At 46.1% G+C, this 22,211-nt stretch overlaps 1 protein-coding gene across 5 annotated transcripts in view; it reads left to right on the forward strand.

The window, feature by feature from the left end:
- RALGAPA1 (Ral GTPase activating protein catalytic subunit alpha 1) overlaps window positions 1–22,211 on the forward strand; it is a 448,263-nt gene that overhangs the window by 313,191 nt on the left and 112,861 nt on the right. For all 5 annotated transcript variants that reach the window (XM_073554214.1, XM_073554210.1, XM_073554212.1 and 2 more), the window contains one exon: window positions 18,795–18,866. In XM_073554214.1, coding sequence (XP_073410315.1) covers window positions 18,795–18,866 — 72 coding nt within the window. The remainder of the gene's footprint in view (window positions 1–18,794; window positions 18,867–22,211) is intronic.

A 22,211-nucleotide genomic window follows, 5' to 3' on the forward strand; every position in this document is an offset into this window, starting at 1 on the left:
ATCAGCAAGTCTCACTGTCAGTGCAGAGCTGACAGCTTCTATGGCATGCAGCTGCTGCTTCATCTGCATGCTATATAAGCGATCAGCCTGGAAAAAATGATTGTCCCATAATGGGACTAAGTAAAAAAGTTAGAAAAAAGTAAAAAAAAATAAATATATCAATAATTGTCAAAATATTTTTTTTTTTTTTAAATCAAAAATAATTATGAAAAAATCAATATATTCTATCACTAAATAAACATTTGAATGCAAAAAAATCTAAACAATAAAAGTACACATATTTGGTATTGCCGCTACCGCAACGACCCGACCTATAAAACTGTCCCACTAGTTAACCCCTTTAGTGAACCATAAAAAATAAATGAAAAACAAGGCAATAAACATTGCTTTATCACCATACCGCCGAACAAAAAGTGGAATAACGCGATCAAAAGGACGGATATAAACATGGTACCACTGAATCCCGCAAGAAACAAGCCATCAAACAGCTCCATCAGCGGAAAAATAAAAAAGCTATAGCTCTCAGAATAAAGTGATGCAAAGATAATTATTTTTTCTATACAAGTTTTTATTGTATAAGAGCGCCAAAACATAAAAAAAATAAATGAGGTATTGCTGTAATCGTACTGACCTGAAGAATAAAACTACTTTATCAATCTTAACACACACGGAACAGTATAAAACTCCTCTCCACCCCAAAGAAATTCTGGGCTCCGTTCCCAGCTTTGCTGAGCTGCGGTGATATCCCCACTAGCACCGTGAGCCGTGAGTGCTCATGGTGCTAGCAGGGATCTCACCGCAGCTCAGCCCAGCTGGGAACAGAGCCCAGTGACCGAAGGTAACCTTTATGACATCACCCCCAGTCACTGAGCGCTCACGGTGCTAGCAGGGATCTCTCACCGCAGCTCAGCCCGGCTGGTAACGGAGCCCAGTGACCAAAGGTAACCTCTATGGCATCACCCCCGGTCACTGATGCTGCAATCCCAGCAGCTCATTCACCAGTGGTTCTCAGCCTCGCATCTTGGTACCGTCCAGGTTTAAAACTAATTGTCCCCCAGACATGGATTGCAGTGTGGGACAGAATGACGGACAGGTACGTTATATTGTTTTTTTATTTTACTTTTATTACAGGAGATCAAGGGCTTTGGTAGAATAAGGTGAGGTCGTAAGTATGGTTTAATTAAGATTATTAAAGGAGTCTGTCATTTTTTCAATTAAAGAACTTTATTGATGTGTGTGTTTTTATACATTGTGACTATGGGATTAGTAATGGATAGGTGTCTTATAGACGCTTCTCCATTACTAAGCCGTGGGCTTGATGTCATCTGACAATACAAAGGTGACATCAACCCCACAAATATGAACCCCACTTGCCACCACTAAAGGGCAAGTAGGAAGAGCCCAGCAAAGCACCAGAATTGGCGCATCTAACAGATGTGCCTATTCTGACCAGATGAGGGCTGCTATTTTTAGTCTGGAGGGTCAATGTCCATGGCCCCTTACCAGCCTGAGAATACCAGCCCCCAGCTGTGAGCTTTAGCAAGGCTGGTTGTCAAAGATGTGGAGACCCCACGTTTTTTAAAGTTATTTAGATAGTTTAAAAAAGCAGCTTTTTCACCGTTCTATTCTTGATAACCAGCGTTGCTGAAGCTGACAGCTGAGGATTGCAGCCCCCAGCTGTGAGTTTTGCCTGGCTGGTTATAGAAAATACAGGTAAACTCACGCCGATTTATTTATAGTGCAGGCGGCAGCTGATGAATACCCCCATCAGCCGCTCCTGCTGTCACTGTTATTAGCAGCAGTGGTAGGCTAATGAAAGTAATTTGTCCATCAGCTGCCGCCTGCTGTCTCTTTTATCACTTAAATGTAACTCATCATTCTCCCCTGCTCGCGCAAGATGGCCGGCAGAGCAGGGGAGAATGATGAGTTACATTTAAGTGATAAGAGACAGCAGGCGGCAGCTGATGGGCAAATTACTTTCATTAGCCTACCACTGCTGCTAATAAGAGCCGTGTTCAGCACCTGTCGCCGGGGAACAGCGCTTACTGTAATGCTTCTACCCTGGTGCCAATGCGTGTCATACGGATGAAATCCATGTGTGTTATGTGTATGCATGTGTGCTGGACGTTTTGTGGCCCATGCTGACATTAAAAAAACGGACATGTCAGCGTGTTTTGCCCACGGACACATGGTCCATGGAAACACTGACGTGCACAGACCCATTCACTTGAATAGTCAAATAGCGCTCCGTTCCTCCCGAGTCTCTGTATGGCTAAGTAGTACTGTACAGCCACATATGGGGTATTGCTACTTTTCTTGTGTGAAAATGTAAAATATTTGGCAAGAACAAAATTTTGGTGGAAAAAATGTAGTTATTTTTTCTTCACTGTCCAATGGTATAAAATTCTGTGAGGCACATGTGGTGTTAATGATTGCTGCACCCCTAGATGAATTCATTGGGGAGTGGCTTGTAAAATGAGTTCACATATAGGAGGTTTCTGTTCTGGCAGCTCAGGGGCCCTGCCAATGTGACATGGCACCCTCAAACCATTCCATCAAAATCTAAACTCCAATATGTCACCTCTTCCCTTCTGAGCTTTGCACTATGCCTCAAAAGTAGTATTCCCCAACATGGGGTATCAGCGTACTCAAGAGAAATTGCACAACCACTTTGGGGTCCAATTTCTCCTAATACCTTTGATAAAATAAAAAATTGGGAGCAAAAAGATTATTTTTGTGGAAAAAAAATGTTTTTTTTATTTTCATGGCACTACTTTATAAACTTCAGTGAAACACTTGGGGGTTCAAATAAGTTCAGATAAGTTCCTTTGGGGGTCTAGTTTCTAAAATGGTGTCACTTGTGGGAGGTTTCCACTGTTTAGGCACATCAGGGGCTCTCCAAACGCGATATTCTGTCCGATCTTAATTCCAGCCAATTTTGCATTGGAAAAGTCAAATGGCGCTCCTTCCCTTCCAAACTCTGTCATGCGCCCAGTGGTTTACTCCCACATATTGGGTATCAGCGTACTCAGGACAAATTGCACAACAACTTTTGGGGTCCAATTTCTCTTGTTACCCTTAGTAAAATAAAAAATTGGGGGAAAAAAAGATCATTTTTGTGTAAAAGATGATTTTTTTATTTTCACGGCTCTACATTATAAGCTTCTGTGAAGCACTTTGGGTGTTCAAAGTGCTCACCACACATCTAGATAAGTTCCTTGGGAGGTCTAGTTTCCACATTTCCTGCACATATGGGGTATCAGCGTACTCAGAACAAATTGCACAACAACCTTTGGGTCCAATTTCTCCTGTTAACCTTGGTAAAATAAAAAAATTTGGATCTGAAGTGATTTTTTTGTGAAAAAAAGTCAAATGTTAATTTTTGTTAAACATTCAAAAAATTCCTGTGAAGCACCTGAAGGATTAATAAACATCTTGAATGTGGTTTTGAGCACCTTGAGGGAGGCAGTTTTTAGAATGGTGTCACTTTTGGGTATTTTCTATCATATAGATCCCCTCAAAGTGATTTCAAATGTGATGTGGTCTCTAAAAAAAAAATTGGTTCCAAAATTGTGCTGATGTAAAGTAGACATGTGGGAAATGTTATTTATTAAGTATTTTGTGTGACATATCTCTGTGATTTAAGGGCGTGAAAATTCAAATTTGGAATACTGTGAAATTTTCAACATTTTCCCCAAATTTCTATTTTTTCACAAATAATCGCAAGTCATATCAAAGAAATTTTACCACTAACATGAAGGACAATATATCACAAAAACAGTCTCAGAACCACCAGGATCTATTGAAGCATTCCATAGTTATTACCTTATAAAGTGACAGTGGTCAAGATTGCAAAAATTGGCCCAGGCATTAACATGCAAACCACCCTCAAGGGTAAAGGGGTTAAAAGTTGTTTTTCTGGTTACAGCCTACAGTTGTGGCCAAAAGTATTGACACCCCTGCAATTCTGTCAGATAATACTCAGTTTCTTCCTGAAAATGATTGCAAACACAAATTCTTTGTTATTATTATCTTCATTTAATTTGTCTTAAATGAAAAAACAAAAAGAATTGTCCTAAAGCCAAATTGGATATAATTCCACACCAAACATAAAAAAGAGGGTGGACAAAAGTATTGGCACTGTTCGAAAAATCATGTGATGCTTCTCTAATTTGTTTAATTAGCAGCACCTGTAACTTAAGGTACTGTCACACTTAACGATGCACCAGCGATCCCGACCAGCGATATGACGCGGTCAGGATCGCTGGTACATCACTAAGTGGTCGCTAGTGAGCTGCCACACAGGCAGATCTCACCAGCGACATCGCAGGGTTCGGGGGTCACTTCTTACCTGTCAGATGAGGCGATCCTGACGTCCTCCCGCCCGCGTCCACGCTGATGACGAGAAACGGTCCAGGACGTTCTCGCGCGATCAGCTATGACCAGCGGGAGAGCAGTCGGAGGTAAGTACCAGACATAGCGATATCGCTAGCGATATCGCTATAACGTCACAAAAACCAGTGACGTTATAGCGATATTGCTAGCGATATCGCTTAGTGTGAGGCCCTTTACCTGTGGCACCTAACAGATGTTGGCAATAACTAAATCACACTTGCAGCCAGTTGACTCAACCTGTGTCCTTGTGTGTACCACATTGAGCATGGAGAAAAGAAAGAAGACCAAAGAACTGTCTGAGGACTTGAGAAACCAAATTGTGAGGAAGCATGAGCAATCTCAAGGCTACAAGTCCATCTCCAAAGACCTGAATGTTCCTGTGTCTACCGTGCGCAGTGTCATCAAGAAATTGAAAGCCCATGGCACTGTGGCTAACCTCCCTAGATGTGGGCGGAAAAGAAAAATTGAGATTTCAACGCAAGATTGTGCGGATGTTGGATAAAGAACCTCAACTAACATCCAAACAAGTTCAAGCTGCCCTGCAGTCCGAGGGTACAACAGGGTCAAGCCGTACTATCCGTCGGCGTCTGAGTGAAAAGGGACTGGTATGGTATGGTATGGTATGGTATGGTATGGTAGGAGACCCAGGAAGACCCCACTTCTTACCCCAAGACATAAAAAAGCCAGGCTGGAGTTTGCCAAAACTTAACTGAAAAAGCCTAAAACGTTTTGGAAGAATGTTCTTTGGTCAGATGAGGCAAAAGTAGAGCTTTTTGGGCAAAGGCATCAACATAGCGTTTACAGGAGAAAAAAAGAGGCATTCAATGAAAAAAACACGGTCCCTACAGTCAACATGGCGGAGGTTCCCTGATGTTTTGGGGTTGCTTTGCTGCCTCTGGCACTGAACTGCTTGACCGTGTGCATGGCATTATGAAGTCTGAAGACTACCAACAAATTTTGCAGCATTTTGTAGGGCCCAGTGTGAGAAAGCTGGGTCTCCCTCAGAGGTCATGGGTCTTCCAGCAGGACAATGACCCAAAACACACTTCAAAAAGCACTAGAAAATGGTTTGAGAGAAAGCACTGGAGACTTCTAAGGTGGCCAGCAATGAGTCCAGACCTGAATCCCATAGAACACCTGTGGAGAGATCTAAAAATGGCAGTTTGGAGAAGGCACCCTTCAAATATCAGGGACCTGGAACAGTTTGCCAAAGAAGAATGGTCTTAAATTCCAGCAGAGCATTGTAAGAAACTCATTTATGGTTACCGGAAGAGGTTGGTCACAGTTATTTTGGCTAAAGGTTGTGCAACCAAGTATTAGGCTGAGGGTGCCAATACTTTTGTCTGGCCCATTTTTGGAGTTTTGTGTGAAATGATCAATGTTTTGCTTTTTGCTTCATTCTCTTTTGTATTTTTTCATTTAAGACAAATTAAATGAAGATAATAATACCAAAGAATTTGTGTTTGCAATAATTTTCAGGAAGAAACTGAGTATTATCTGACAGAATTGCAGGGGTGTCAATACTTTTGACCACAACTGTATATAGGTTCCCTCTGTTAATGCTGCTACATAGACTGTTGACTCTGTGTGTGTGTGTGTGTGTGTGTGTGTGTGTGTGTTTGTGTTTACTTACCAGCTTAGTAATGAGGGGGTGGGGCTGACACCTTTTCATTACTAAACCTAGTGCTTGGATGTCAATGACAGCTACTGACACCAAACCCTAATCCCATTATTCTGATGCTACTGCATCATAATGAAAAAGGTGGTGTTGAACCAAGAAATTACATCACGATTTTTTTTATAAATATTTATTTAGCTCAAAAAAGCCTTCATTGCTGTACAAAAACGCATACAAAAATCATGGCAAAACAGGCATTTTTGCTGTCAAGAGATGCAGAAACCTTGCAGAAATTTTTGCAAGCAAATGCTTAACGTGCACACATAGCCTTAGGCTAAGTTGAAATTTGCATATATTTGTGCAGCGTATCATCTACATGCGCAAATGCATGTCAAAACGCATGCTAACGCAGCGTTTTTTATCCGTATCATCTTACGCATGACGCCAAAAAAAGCTACGTTTGCATGTGTTTGTGTTATTTATGTGCATGCATTTGATAGGACAATGTTTTTTCCAGGAGAATTTCCTTGACACAAGCCATGTCCAATGGGCATGTCTCATGGAAATACTCTATATAGACCCTTGTACAGATGAAATCCTCATCTTTTGCTGCTGTATCCTGCTGCAAGATGGATCTTCGCATGGAGAGCTTATATCGTAATCTGGATTTGAACTTGGCTTATGCCTTTGCTGCTGTTTGTTATGAAGACAGAAAAGGAGAAAGACGGAGATGTCATCGCTATTGGCAAAACCCCATTGTTGAAGTCCGAGAGCTGTGTAGCCTACCACTCGTACACAGAGCTGCGTGCAAACCCTCAGTTTTTCAACTACACGAGGATGTCGCAACAGAGCTTTGATGACTTGCTGCAACATGTGTGAGAATCCATCAACAGGCAGGAGACACAGGCACGGTGAGCAATCCCTGCTGAGGAATGTCTGTTGGTGACCCTAAGGTAGTTTTGAAAAAGAAACACCTGTCATTAATATGATTATTCTAAAAGTCATGTACTGATTTTTTTTTTCCATTTTCTGTCTGGGCGATTTCTGGCTATCGGAAAGACCTTAACATCTCTTCATTTCCAGTTCCGGATTGGAATGTCCTCCCTTTCTGGGATTGTTGCAGACACCTGCAGGGCTTTATGTGACATTCTGCATGCAGAATTCCTCCCCTAACCCACAACAGAACTGTGGCTGGAAAATGCTGCCCAATTAATAGACATTTGTAATTTTCCTAACTGGGGCTGTGGATGGACGGCAAACACATTCGCATTAGGAAACCAGTTGGAAATGGATCAGTTTTTCAGTTATAAAAAAAATACTTTTCCATAGTTCTAATGGTGATTGCAGATGCTAACTGTAGATTTGTCGCCATGGACATTGACTCATTTGGTCGAGGAAATGACTCACAGGCTTTTAAAAACTCTGACATGGGCCAACGATTGTATGGTAATGATTTCAATTTTCCACAGCCATGACCTCTTCCCAACAGTGAAGGACCGCCAATGCTGTTTGTTGTGGTTGGGGATGAAGCGTTCCAGATGTGTGCCAACCTCATAAAACCGTACTCAAGTCGGGACTTAAATCACACAAAAAAGATTTTTAACTGTCGACTGACAAGGGCACAAAAAACTGTGGTGTGCGTTTGGATTGCTGGTCTCTCAATGGCGGATTTTGGGAACAGCCTTTAATCTAAAAATTGATACTATTGATGAGGTTGTGAAAGCGTGTGTTGTTCTGTACAATTACATACTTGCTAAAGAGCGGTCAAACTTACAAACTGAGGAACCTGTTAATACAACATTGCGTGATTAGCAAGATCACCCTCTGAGAACTATAGTGGAAGTTGCACAAATGAGGGATACATTTTCTGCCAACTTTGTTTCTGCTAATGGACGTCTGTCATGGTAAGACGAAATGGTTTAAGTGGCTAAAATTTACCTGTAATGTTAAAATGTACCTGTAATGGTAAAATTTAACTGTGATGGTAAAATTTAACTGTAATGTTTCCTTACTGAAATAATAAAAAAACTCTAGTTAACATCTGTTCCAAGTTCCCTCAACAATACAATACACATAAGTGTGTGTTTGTGGCGACAGAGCATAAGTGTGTATTTGCGGTGACGGCGAAATAAAGAGCACACTGAATTTTCGAACAAAAGCAAAATTTTATTTAACAATAAAAAATTACCGTATTTTTCGGACCATAAGACGCACTTTTTTCCCCCAAAATTTTGGGGGAAAGTGGGGGGTGCGTCTTATGGTCGCAATGCACGGTACCTGGTGCGCTGGTGGCAGCGGGCGAGGCTCTGCGGTGCGGTTGTGGCAGCGGGCGGCGCGGTGCGGTGGTGGCAGCGGGCTGTGCTCCGGTGCAGGGGCGGCGGCTCCGCCGGCGTTTCTTCGCAGCCCGGAGGCCCCCGCACACCCCTTGCTGGGCGCCGCCATGTTGCGGTGGCCTCCGGGAGCATGGACGCCGGCAAGATGGCCGCCGGTCCGGGGACGGCGCATGCGCAGCTTCAGATCTCTTGCCGAGATCTCGGGGGACGAGATCTCGTTGCCGAGATTTGAATCTCGCCCCCCGAGATCTCGGCACGAGATCTGAAGCTGCGCATGCGCCGTCCCCGGACCGGCGGCCATCTTGCCGGCATCCATGCTCCCGAGGCCACCGCAACATGGCGGCGCCCAGCAAGGGGTGTGCGGGGGCCTCCGGGCTGCGAAGAAACGCCGGCGGAGCCGCCGCCCCTGCACCGGAGCACAGCCCGCTGCCACCACCGCACCGCAGAGCGCCGCCCGCTGCCACCACCGCAGAGCCCACCTGTCCCTGCCTCAGCTGCCCCTGCCTCAGCTGCCCCTGCCCACCTGCCCCTGCCACAGCTGCCCCAGCACAGCTGCTCCTGCCCACCTGCCCCTGCCACAGCTGCCCCTGCCCACCTGCCCCTGCCACAGCTGCCCCTGCCACAGCTGCCCCAGCACAGCTGCCCCTGTCACAGCTGCCCCTGCACAGCCCACCCGCCCCAGCCCCAGTGCAGCTGCCCCAGCACAGAGCCGCCGCCACCGCATGAGCCTGGACCACTGAATGACCCCTGTGACTACTTCTCCACCTGTGCCGGATCCCTTCCCAGGTAAGCTGAATTCGGACTGTAAGACTGACCCCCATTTGACACATTATTATTTTTTTCCCTATTTTCCTTCTGAAAATAGGGGTGCGTCTTATGGTCCGGTGCGTCTTATAGTCCGAAAAATACGGTAGCTTTTGGGAATGTCGGATGGTGAAATATGGACATGGGGGTGTGGATCTGGGATGATTGGCTACCATGTGTGGATGATGAAGGGGTTCCAGGGGAAGGGCTTGCAAAATGCATGGGGTCTGGGAAGTCAGTAAACAGACTGTGGAGACCTGTGTGTCGTAGCCAGTGCCTTCCCCCCTCTCTCCAATCCCATAATTCAACACAGGCAATCCAAGGTGGGTTGAACAGGTCGGCCACAGTTTATTAATTACATAAGCAGAGAAAGGCAATTACACTTCATAACGGGTGGCTTGCGCCAAGCTCCTGTCTACGATCGACAGGTGAGTTGGCCCAATGAGCGGCAACAAACCTTTGCCCTCCTCCACTTCCGCTGTGACAGTAAAGTTAACAATGGTTAGTTATATATAAACAAATATACATTTTTTTCAAATAATTTACAAATTTACATCTATCCGCCAGTTAGTATGGCCATTCACCCCCATTAACCACTATAAGGGAGGGAGAGTGAGACAAAAGCTTCCAAGTGTCCGCCGGGGGAAAGAGGAAGTTACTGACACGGACACCTGGATTTAACGCCTGTAGGTTTGGCTGTAGGACCCTTCCCCTTCAAGAACCATTGGCCGGCAGGTGCATCCCAATTATGCATCACCAAAGGGATTGGTGCGAGGGGGGACTGGGCACTGGCAGTATTTTATTGTTTGTTACATGGGGCTCCACAGTCAGTGGCATGCTCCTTATGCAGTACCGCGCCTGCCAGACTGGAGACCTGTGTGTCGTAACCAGTGCCTTCCCCCTCCCTCCAGTCCCGTAATGAAACACAGACAATCCTAGGTGGGTTGAACAGGTCGGTCACAGTTTATTAATTACATAAGCAGAGAAAGACAATTACACTTCGTAACGGGCAGCTCGCTCCGAGCTCCTGTCCACGATCGACAGGCGAGTTGGCCCAACGAGTGGTTGCGAACCTTTGCCCTCCTCCGCTTCTTCTGCCATGGAGGATCCTGTGTATAACCTACACATCAGCGTTAGGGCCTGTTCAACCCGATCCTGTAAATCAGACAGAAAAGTTTCGAGATCCATGTCCGTCAGGTGAACTCCGTCCGGTCTTAATAGTCCCGTGTTATCCCCTTGCAGCTGGTGGTGATGGATCACGATACCGCCTTTTCCTCTCACAAATTTTCCCATCCGGGCATTGAATTTCCTCCTTGTGCACTCTATGGCTTTTTTATCTTTTACACCACCCCAGTCGGCCTGTGGTATCATCTCTGACCACACCAGTATCATGTTTGTGAATAAACAGGTGAACCGTTCCATATCCGTTGTCATCCATTTATACAGATTTGCTACCTTTTGCTTGCCTAGATGATTGCCACCTGCGTGTAACACCATTATCATCGGGCGCTTTGCCCTCCTTGAAGTGTCAACCATCTCTTTGAACAGCTTTTTCCATTGGAGGCCTCTGATACCCCTCCAGTTAACCTCTATGCCCGGGAGGCCAAGATTTCTTCCTCCCGTAAGCAGTTTGGCCCTTTTTTCTGCCCAATAGACATAGGAATGTCCTACAACCCAAACTTCAACTCCTGTAAGAGATAACATATGTTAATTCAGCAAATCAGGTCTTATGTATCTGGCGAAGCATGCGGATTTCAAACGACCCATTCTCTGCACCTCGACCTCTGGCACTCTTGCCCTAGCACTCTTGCCCTAGCTGCTTCTGTGGCTGCCCTGATTCGGAACTAATGTGTCCCGTACTGTTATGAACGGTCACCAAGGAGGATAGCAGGACCAGGCTAAGCCACCAAAAAACCAGAGAGGTTGGTAACTAAGCGGATTGCAGACCCCTGATCCTATCCACACAACCAGCAGTAGCCGTGGAGCGTACCTACAATGCCCTAGATGCCTCGACACAGCCGGAGAGCTAACTCAGCCTAAAGCAAGAAAGGTGAAATATAAACTGCCCCAGAGCAGACCCCAAAGGAATAGATAGCCCCCAAACATATATTGTCGGTGAGACAAGATGAAAACACAAACGCAGGCAGAAAAATAAACTGAGCAAATGATGGGGCCCAGACTGACTAGACAGGACAGCAAAGAAAAGACACTGTCTGCAATCACGCAAAAAACTCTAAAAAATCCAACAAGTCTGATGCTCAAAAAAACACTGAAGTCACTCGACTTCGTCCCCACTATGTCAGCACTCTGGTATATACTGAAAGCAAAGCAAAAAGAGACTAATATAACAGGGGACAAAACAAACTGGCACAAGAAGTAACATATGGGCGGTGATCCAGCACAGCCCCAGCAGGAGCAAGATGACCCACACAAAGCAGAGATAGACAAAACCAGATCAAATGCAAAAAGATTAGCAAATGAACCACTTAGCTGAACCATGCAGGAACAGAGCAGGAGACATCAGACTTCAGAGGGCACAGGAAGAAAATCAGCAGGGATTGAAGGAAGTCAGCTGTCTTAAATACTCCAGTCAGAAACCTCAGATCTCCAATCGTCATTATCATTATCAGGTGGCAAGCCTCTGTCAGTCTGACCAGCTCCACTACCTCCAGTAACCTCCAGAGGGAGCCCAGAAAGAGAACTCGCAACACCTCTGTCAATCTGACCAGCTCCACTACCTTCAGTAACCACCAGAGGAAGCCCAGAAAGAGAATTCACAACACCATGCTCTTGGATTAGCGCTGTTTTTTTCCCAAGCATTGCTTGAAAATTGCCTGGAATTGGTACTTAGTCAGAGGGGACCCATCTGTATGAGTGAAGAAAAATCTACTTGCGTGTTTTATTATGGTGTATCTTTTGATGATTTTTTGCTGGCAAACTGGGCCATTTGTAGCGTTAACCAGGACCCATGCGCCCTACCAGTGGGATTGCACTTGGATTTCCTCACCCGAATGCGCAGAGCGTCGCTGCATATGACTATGTACTCGTTAATTAGGCCACCTTCCGACACGTTTTTTGACCGTGGTAGTAACTCGCTAATGCGCAGTGCTCCGAAAAAGGTGTTCGCAAAAGCTGCAGATATGAGGACCGCCTCTTATTGCGATGTGCAGACTGATGGGGATATCAAAATAATGTCATGCAAGAATCTCAGTGAAATGGGGCGGCGGCATTCTTGGCTTGGTTGAAGCCTTTTCCATCCTTTAATGGCTTGCTTAATGAAAAAGAACTTTGTTAAATCTTCCCACCCTTTTAGTTGAAAGAAAAAAGGCTAACACCGATAATTTCCATTGCGCCGACGTTCCCGACGACCTGCTTTCCTTCAGCCGTACTAGAAATTCCGCCGTCACCGCGCCTCGTGTTCGGTCACATTTATCGACTGGCCTACCCTGAATTACTGAGCACCACTCCTCCCAAGCCTTACCATAGACCTGCCAGGTAGCTGGTGACACTGAGGCACGGATTAGGGGCATCAGTGATTGGCCACTGTGTCCCACAGGGATAGTGGACACTGAATACCCCGTGGTTGCGCGTTGGGATGCTGGATTCTGAAAGCCTGCCAATCAGAAAATTACAATGAGTTAATACTGTCGTCTACTTCGCCACAATGATGGCTCTACACCAAATGTTGGTTTCCAGGCATAGCAGCGCTAGCCAACATAATAGAGCAAGTATGGGCAGGGATGAAGATGACATGTGGTTTAGACACCTTGCTGTTTTCGTATTTTTTGTTTGGAAACAAATGTTATTTTTCAACTGATTATCCCATATCTCAACAGCCGCCACTAGAGTTGAGCGACTTTGGTCGGATCGGGTTTCGTGAAACCCGACTGAAATAATATTTGAGTCGGATGAAACTGGTCTGACTAGGGCAAAAAAAGTCGGAGTTTCGTCCGAAACCCGACCCCAATTTAAGTCAATGGGGAATAAAAGTCGGCATTGAGTGGATGAATGTCATCCGCTCAATGCCGCCTTTTATTCCCCATTGACTTGCATTGGGGTCAGGTTTTGGACGAAACTCTGACTTTTTTTGCCCTAGTCACACCAGTTTCATCCGACTCAAATTTTGTTTCAGTCGGGTTTCACGAAACCCGATCCGACCAAAATCGCTCAACTCTAGCCGCCACCATTGCAAATATCTCCCATAGGGCTGGGTCGCGCCCCCAGTTTGATGTGGTCCACAGCTCCGGCCAATTGTTTTTGCACCATTGGTTTTTGTAGATTCCTGCGAAACCCTCTTTTTTGCTCCACCCTATTGCCAGCCCTAAGTCCTTTCTTGCAGACTCTCTAGCCATGACACATGTGTGATCATTATACGATTGCAGGAATGTCTGCCATACTCGTAAATCTGCTTTTAACGCATGAGTGAGCCTACTTCTATGGCCGAATATGCAAATAAAGTCCGTGGAGCCTCATTTAAGAGTCTCAAACACAGGACTAGCCAGATCTTCCTCCAGGGAAGGACCCAGCCAAGGAGTGGCTCCTTTCGGAAACCACCATTACCACCATATTAAGTGGCCCTTTAAGTCAATATCCAGCTCTTTACGAGTTTACAGATATGACAAGGGAAATACCAAGGCCAGGTATCTATCCACAGACCGCTGTTTCGGAGTGTTGCCCCTATATCGGTTGCCGGTGGGGGTTACTGGCCATAGTGGGTCCAGCCCTGTTGCTTAGTAGGGGGGTGGTTATGAGGTTAATGTACTCAGTCCCATTGCTGGGATATGGCAGGGCAGGGGTTAATGGGACATCTTTATTAGGTTCTTGGGCTGTGGGGGGAGGTGTAAATGTAAGTGTGTATGGTGCCATTAGTGATATGTTACAGGACTCTGCATTATGCAGCTGTGGAGCGCTCTGATCGGTCTGGTTGGACCGAACAGCGCGCTCACCAGCTGCAGTATTGTGTGTCCTGCAGGTCCCTTGGTACTTCTGTGCATGCGTAGGGGCTGCGCCTGCCGGGGGTAGTGTGGAGACCTGGCCAGGACTTCGCCGATGCTGCCTCTCTGTGGACCGGAAGTGATGCAATGGAGTGGGCGGGGCTTGGCTGTGTGACGCTGTGCACCTGACGGAGCCAGCAGGAACCCGGGACTGAAGTTTTCCAGCCTGCTTTTGGGGAGCTCACGGCGTGGAGGAGGCCGCATCCCCGACCTGCAGACACTTTGGATGCCGGGGGTGCCGCCAGGACCGGCGGCTTCCCGACACTGGAGCAGAACCTCCTCGCACCACGTTCTGCGCCGGAGGGTCGGCGCCATGTGGAGGAAGAAAAGGCGGCTTGGGAGTGGATGCCTGAATTGGCAAGCCTGAGTGAGTGGACACGAAGGGGGTGGGGGTGCGAGGGACAGGGACCCGAGCAGGGGAGACTGGGACCGGCGCCCGGTTGGGGCTGCTAAACGTCGGGCTGGGGCTGCTGTTGCTATAAGTTGGGCTGCTGATGAGGCCAGGGGGGTTTCTGCGGCGAGTGCCATCAGGGAGGCAGGCGGAGCCGCAGTGTCAGGACCCGGCGTGGGGAAGGGGACGGCAGAGGGCACAGGGAGGTGAGCGCTAAGGCTGCTAATCAAAGCTCTGATCCAGTGCTCACCTTCCTGTGCTGCTGTCTGCCGCAGGGCCTCGATCCAAGCGTCGGACATGCTGAGGACAAAAGCTTCCAGGTGTCCGCCGGGGGAAAGAGGAAGGAACTGGCACAGACACCTGGATTTAACCCCTGTAGGTGTGGACGTAGGACCCTTCCCCTTTAAGAACCATTGGCCGGCAGGGGCATCCCAATTAGTGCATCACCAAGGGGATTGGTGCGAGGGGGGGACTGGGCACTGGCAGTATTTTATTGTTTGTTACATGTGGCTCCACAGTCAGAGGTGTGCTCCTTATGCAGTACCGCACCTGCCATTAGGAGTGGAAGCGTGGGAAGGGAGAGACAAACTAGAAAAATTAGATGCATTGGAAGGTGAGGATGGACGTGGTCGGACAGTTTTGTGGGTACGTTTGCTGGTCTACTTGCTTTGCTGTGCTGAACTGGTACTGGCCTTCTGTTTGCTTCTTTTTTTCTTTGGGAGGGTGGGACTGGTGGCTTGCAGCTGGTGTGCAGCAGGACTCAGCATGGTGATGGAGGTAGACAGGTGTGCAGCAAGACTCATCATGGTGGTGGAGGTAGACGGGCGTGCAGCAGGACTTGGCATAGTGGTGGAGGTAGACAGGCGTTCAGAAGGACTCGGCATGGTGGTGAAGGTAGACAGGTGTGTAGCAGGACTCGGCATAGTAGTGAACCTGGTTAGTGGTGGAACAGCCGGAAATGCCATGTGTGGCTGCTGGAAGTACCGAGTCTGCTGCATAGCCTGGCTGTGAGCAGCATGGCAGGCCTGCATCACATTGAGCTGGAGATCAGGCATAAAGTTTTCCGACATGCCCCGCTCTTTAGCATTAGTGAAATGTTGTGTTGGTCTCTGAAGGTCATTTTCCAGGCGGTCAAAGTGTCGGTTGACTTCCTGGAAAAGTGAGTTCACATGCAGGAACCCACTTTCCAGTCTATCTCCAACCGCCTTCAGACCATTCTGGAAGACCGAGCCTATGTGAACAATCTCGGGCATGAGTGGCCTGTTCCAGGCCCTCTGCTGCTGGCTAGAAGAACCAAAAAAAACTGGCAGAAGACTGGGACAGGGGAAAACCTGAAGGACCAGCAGCCTGTTCTACAGCATGTGAAGCCTGCCCACTTGCTGCATTGCTGGTGGATGACTGGGACTGTTAGGTGGCTGTTCGATGAGTGGCCGCTCCAACAGAGGACAATCCAGGTTCAGCGGTGCTGCTTCAGCTTCTGTTTGAAAAAGAAATGAAAAACATTACTAAAATAAAATAAACATTTTAAAAGCTCCAACATAACCTTTGAAAAATAAAAATTCAGATGTTATACCATGGAATACAACACAAAAATACTTACGTTCGATGACCAACCGCAGGCCTCAGGAAGAGAGCATAAGATGGTACTTGTATTTGGAAATCTTTTGAGCAGCACCACTTCAAACTTGGATCTCCTCTCTCAAGTCCTTATTGAAGCGATCCTTTATCAAACGCCATCGGACTTTGATGCTCATCACTGTGAAGAGGGAAAAAAGAAATTGTAAAACAATGCTCCACAGGTTCACTGCCACGTCAGACCACATTGCAATACTTACAAAAATCCTTTCTGACTTGTGGGGTGGCATGGTCCCCATCATCCAACAGTGATCCGGCCATTTCATCCCAAAGCTGCCGAATGACGACAGTGTCCGAGTGCTGCCGATCCCGGGTGTCCCACAACGGAACTCGCTCCTGCACCAATGTTATTTGAAAGTCGTTGTCAATGGTGGCTTCACGATGTGGAACCTAGAAATCAAAGAAACACATTAATATAGTTGTAAAGATAAAACAAAAACAGTCAAGAATACTTACCCGCTGTCTTTCCACCTGAACTTGGGCCTGAGTCTGCTCCTGCTCTGCCGCACTGGAACTCTCCTGTAAAGAAAATGCATGATTTTACCACATGTGTCATATTGACAGTCAATACTTACCAATCAGTAGCAAATGTACTCACTTTGTCAGTCTCCTGTCCGCTCTGGGAGGTATACTCTTCACTGGAGGACATCTTTAAAGAGGAATGCTGCAAGAGAGACAGAAGTCAGTACAGACTGCAGTGAGAGAAACAGACATACATTTTAATAGCTTCTATACTTACATCGTGAGTGAAATCCAGAGTCTTCGGAGCAGCAAAGCAGTAACAATCGCTTTCAGAGGCTTGAGAGTACTGGACATCCAGTGCCCACACCCTCTTTTTATACAGCTTTGTTTTGGGGGTGGCTAAAAACCAGTTCCTGGACCTGCTCATTCTGAAGTATGCATGCGTATCGAAAGCAAGCGTATGCATGTACAATAGACAATAATGCGTTGTTTTGACGCATTTCATCCGCACTAATCCGCATGCATATGGCAGCACATATTTGATGCCTCAAAATATGCAACAGGTTGCGTTCGCCGGACCCCGCCGCAGACCGTGGAACGACGCATGCGTATGCATCCACAAGCAAATGCATGCAAACGCATGTCCCTGCGTACACTAAGTTAAATATACAGTATGTACGCATGATGCATGCGGATCTATGTGGATCAAACGCTGTGTGCACAGACGCAAATGTGAAACCAGCCTTAGAGTAATTGTTCACTCTCCATTCATGAGTAAAATCTGTATTTGGTGAAAACAGACTTTCCCATGACTTAGAGAGGAGATGACAGTTGGTGCTTTTAAAGCTCTGTGGAGAAGGGAGGAGTTAGAATCAAACACATACATTCTGCTGCAAGTTCTCCTGAAATGACCGTTACAGTTATCCATAAACTTTGAGCACCAACTGTCATCTATATCGGTAATGGGAAAAGCAGTCTTCACTGAAAACTGATTTTAACCAATGATATTTCAATTTTGTTAATCAATGATCAGTTCTGGCAGAGAAATAAGGAGGTTTCTTTCATTAAGATATATTACAAAGTTTTTTCTTTCCATGTATACTATTGATGTGGGAAAAAAATAAAAGCTGCGGTGAGGCTAAGTGCACACGTACCGGAAGTCTCGCGGAAATTACCGCGAGAATTCCGGAATTCCATTCCGCGGGAAAATCGCATTTTAAATTCCCGCGATTTTCCCACGGAAAAACTAGCATTTTGCAAGCGTAATTAGCTTGCAAAATGCTAGCGTTCTCCAAGCGATCTGTAGCATCGCTTGGAGAACTGATTGACAGGTTGGTCACACTCGTCAAACATAGTGTTTGACGAGTGTGACCAACTTTTTACTACTGAGGCCGCCTATGCGGCCTCAGTAGTAAAAGATAGAATGTAAAAAAAAATAACAAATAGTGTTATTCTCACCTTCCGGCGTCCCACGCAGCCGTTCCCATTAATCCTTTGCAAAAATGCCCGCGATGACGTCCGTTCTCGCGGGATCGCGATGTCTCGCGGTAATACGCGATGACGTCGCGCGAATGACCGCGAGACTTCGCGATCCCGCGAGAACGGACACCATCGCGGGCATTTTTGCAAAGGATTACTGGGAACGGGAGCGTGGAGACAGGCGGGAATACTGCGCGGGACGCCGGAAGGTAAGAATAACAATATTTTTTATTTTAAATTCTATTTTTTACAGGGATATGGTACCCAAAGCCCGGAGGACAGTCTCCTCTCCTCCGGACCGTGGGTACCATCCGCAAATGTTCTGCTTACTTTCCGCATGGTGTGCACAGCCACATGCGGGAAGTAAGCGGAACAATGCATTCCTATGGGTGCGGGATCGCCGCGATTCCGCAAATTAATGAGCATGCTGCGGTTTTTACCGCGAAGCGATTCCGCCGCGGTAAAAACCGCAGCATTAGCACAGCATTGCGGAATCCCATAGGAATGCATGGGATGCTTATTTTTCGTGTTTTCGGAAACGTGAAAAAAACGCCACGTGTGAACTCAGCCTTACACTTTAAATAATCCGCTATATGTAGTTCATATAGCATAAGTCTACAATAAATACCAAGTTCATAACCCCTAGTTTATATATATATTTTTTGTTTTGTTTTATCTTGCAGGAGAGACTTTCACCTTCTCAAGAAAAATGAAAAATTACTCCGGGAACTGAGAAATCTGGACTCCAGGCAATGGTGAGAGTGTCTTTGGTGTTTGGAGATTTTCTTCAGTCTGGCAACTGATAATATAGGAACTAGGGTTGTGGAGTCAGTAAGCCAAACCTCTGACTCCTCAATTTCCCGCACTCAATGACTCCGACTCCACAGCATAAAGTGCAGCACAGATTCATCTCATCTATGGCTTCACAGCCCTGCCTCTCTACTGAGCATGTGCAGCACAGATTTATCTCAACTACGACTCCACAGCCCTGGTCACTACTGAGCATGTACATAAAGTGCAGCACAGAGACATCTCATCTACGACTCCACAGCACTGGTCACTACTGAGCGTCAACATAAAGTGCAGCACAGATTCATCTCAACTATGACTCCACAGCCCTGGTCAATACTGAGCGTGTACATAAAGAGCAGCACAGATTCATCTCATCTACTACTCCACAGTACTGGTCACTACTGAGCATGTACATAAAGTGCAGCACAGATTCAACTCAACTACGACTCCATAGCACTGGTCACTACCGAGCATGTACATAAAGTGCAGCACAGTTTCATCTCATCTACGACTCCAAAGCCCTACCTCACTACTGAGCATGTACATAAAGTGCAGCATATATTCATCTCATCTACGACTCCACAACCCTGCCTCACTACTGAGCATATATATAAAGTGCAGCACAGATTCATCTCATCTACGACTCCACAGCCCTTCCTCACTACTGAGCATGTATATAAAGTGCAGCATAAATCCACCTCATCTACGACTCCACAGCCCTGCCTCACTACTGAGCATATATATAAAGTGCAGCACAGATTCATCTTATCTAGGACTCCACAGCACTGGTCACTAGTGAGCATGTACATAAAGTGCAGCACATATTCATCTCATCTACAACTCCACAGCACTGGTCACTACTGTTGCTAATTTATAACTAAGCAGCTCCCACAATCCCTCTTTCCTGGCCCTGTATTGGGGTGTATAAAATTAGACTAATTCTAAGGGGATCACGCAAGTGAGGGGTCAGCACGCATTAAGCAAAGCATCGCATTAGCTAAGCATCCAGCAAAAGACAGTTAATCCATGACAGTTAGTCAGGACAGCAGTCAGGTAACTCACACTTTGCTCTCCCTTTTAAACATGTACTTTATTTCTATCCTCCTGTGCTCCCTTGCCATCCACATTCACCACCCCATCCCCCCTCCATCACAACTGATGCGCATCAGCCCCTCTATACTTCCCTCTCCCATGTACAGCTCCACAATTTTTTTTTAACAAAACAATTCAGATGCAGTTGAAGTTCAGACTTTCAGCTTTCATTTGAGGGTATCCTCATTAAAATTGGATGAAGGGTTTAGGAGTTTCAGCTCCTTAACATGTCCCACCCTGTTATTAAAGGGACCAAAAGTAATTGGACAGATTAAAAAATTGTAAATAAAATGTTAATTTCTAGTATTTGGTTGAAAACCCTTTGTTGGCAATGACTGCCTGAAGTCTTGAACTCATGGACATCACCAGACGCTGTGTTTTCCTCCTTTTTGTTGCTCTGCCAGGCCTTCACTGCGGTGGTTTTCAGTTGCTGTTTGTTTGTGGGCCTTTCTGTGTGAAGTTTAGTCTTTAACAAGTGAAATGCATGCTCAATTGGGTTGAGATCAGGTGACTGACTTGGCCATTCAAGAATATTCCACTTCTTTGCTTTAATAAACTCCTGGGTTGCTTTGGCTTTATGTTTTGGGTCATTGTCCATCTGTAGTATGAAACGACGACCAATCAGTTTAGCTGCATTTGGCTGGATCTGAGCATACAGTATGGCTCTGAATACCTCAGAATTCATTCGGCTGCTTCTGTCCTGTGTCACATCATCAATAAACACTAGTGACCCAGTGCCACTGGCAGCCATGCATGCCGAAGCCATCACACTGCCTCTGCCATGTTTTACAGATCATGTGGTATGCTTTGGATCATGAGCTGTTCCACGCCTTCGCCATACTTTTTTCTTTCCATCATTCTGGTAGAGGTTGATCTTGGTTTCATCTGTCCAAAGAATGTTCTTCCAGAACTGTGCTGGCTTTTTTAGATGTTTTTAGCAAAGTCCAGTCTAGCCTATTTATTCATGATGCTTATGAGTGGCTTTGACCATGCAGTGAACCCTCTGTATTTACTTTCATGCAGTCTTCTCTTTATGGTAGATTTGGATATTGATACGCCTACCTCCTGGAGAGTGTTGTAGGTTAGCTGTTGTGAAGGGGTTTCTCTTCACCATGGAGACTATTCTGTGATCATCCACCACTGTTGTACTCCGTGGGCCCCCAGGTCTTTTTGCATTGATGATTTCACCAGTGCTTTCTTTTTTTCTCAGGATATACCAAACTGTAGATTTTGCCACTCCTAATGTAGCAATTTCTCGGATGGGTTTTTTCTGTTTTTGCAGCTTAAGGATGGCTTGTTTCACCTGCATGGAGAGCTCCTTGGACTGCATGTTTCCTTCACAGCAAACTCTTCCAAATGCAAGCACCACACCTCAAATCAACTCCAGGCCTTTTATCTGCTTAATTGAGAATGACATAACGAAGGGATTGCCCACAGTTGTCCATGAAATAGCCTTGGAGTGAATTGTCCAATTACTTTTGGTCCCTTTAAAAACAGGGTGGCACGTGTTAAGGAGCTGAAACTCCTAAACCCTTCATCCAATTTTAATGTAGATACCCTCAAATGAAAGCTGAAAGTCTGAACTTCAACTGCATCTGAATTGTTTTGTTTAAAATTCATTGTGGCAATGTCTAGAACCAAAATTAGAAAAATGTTGTCTCTGTCCAAATATATATGGACCTAACTGTAACTTGCACTCCCTCATCTCCTTCATATAATTGTGCCCTCTGGAATCCACGGTCTGTATGTAACAAGCTTCCTTTCCTGCACAATTACTTTCTGAACAACTCTCTGAATCTGTTGGCCCTCACTGAAACCTGGATTCAGGACTCTGACACTGTCTCACCTGCTGCCATTTCCCATGGTGGCTTACAATTCACCTATTCCCCGAGACCCACAAACTGACCTGGTGGTGGTGTCAGCACACTCCTGTCCCCACAATGCACTTTCCAGGTCATCCCCCCAGTTCCATCACTCTTCTTCCCTTTTGAGGTCAACACCATCAGACTCTTCCGTCCCCTCCCCCTCAGAGTAGCAGTCATATACCGGCCCCCAGGCTCACCCACCCACTTCCTTGACAACTTCTCAGTCTTGCTGCCGCACTTCATGTCCTCAGAACTACCAACCCTTATCCTGGGAGACTTCAACATCCCCATTAACAGCCCCACTTCCACAGCTGCATCCCAGCTTCTAACACTAACCACTTCTCTTGGCCT

Source organism: Dendrobates tinctorius, unplaced genomic scaffold, assembly GCF_039654945.1.
Source record: "Dendrobates tinctorius isolate UK_male_01 unplaced genomic scaffold, ASM3965494v1 ptg000208l, whole genome shotgun sequence".
In the NCBI taxonomy this organism is placed as follows: Eukaryota; Metazoa; Chordata; class Amphibia; order Anura; family Dendrobatidae; genus Dendrobates; species Dendrobates tinctorius.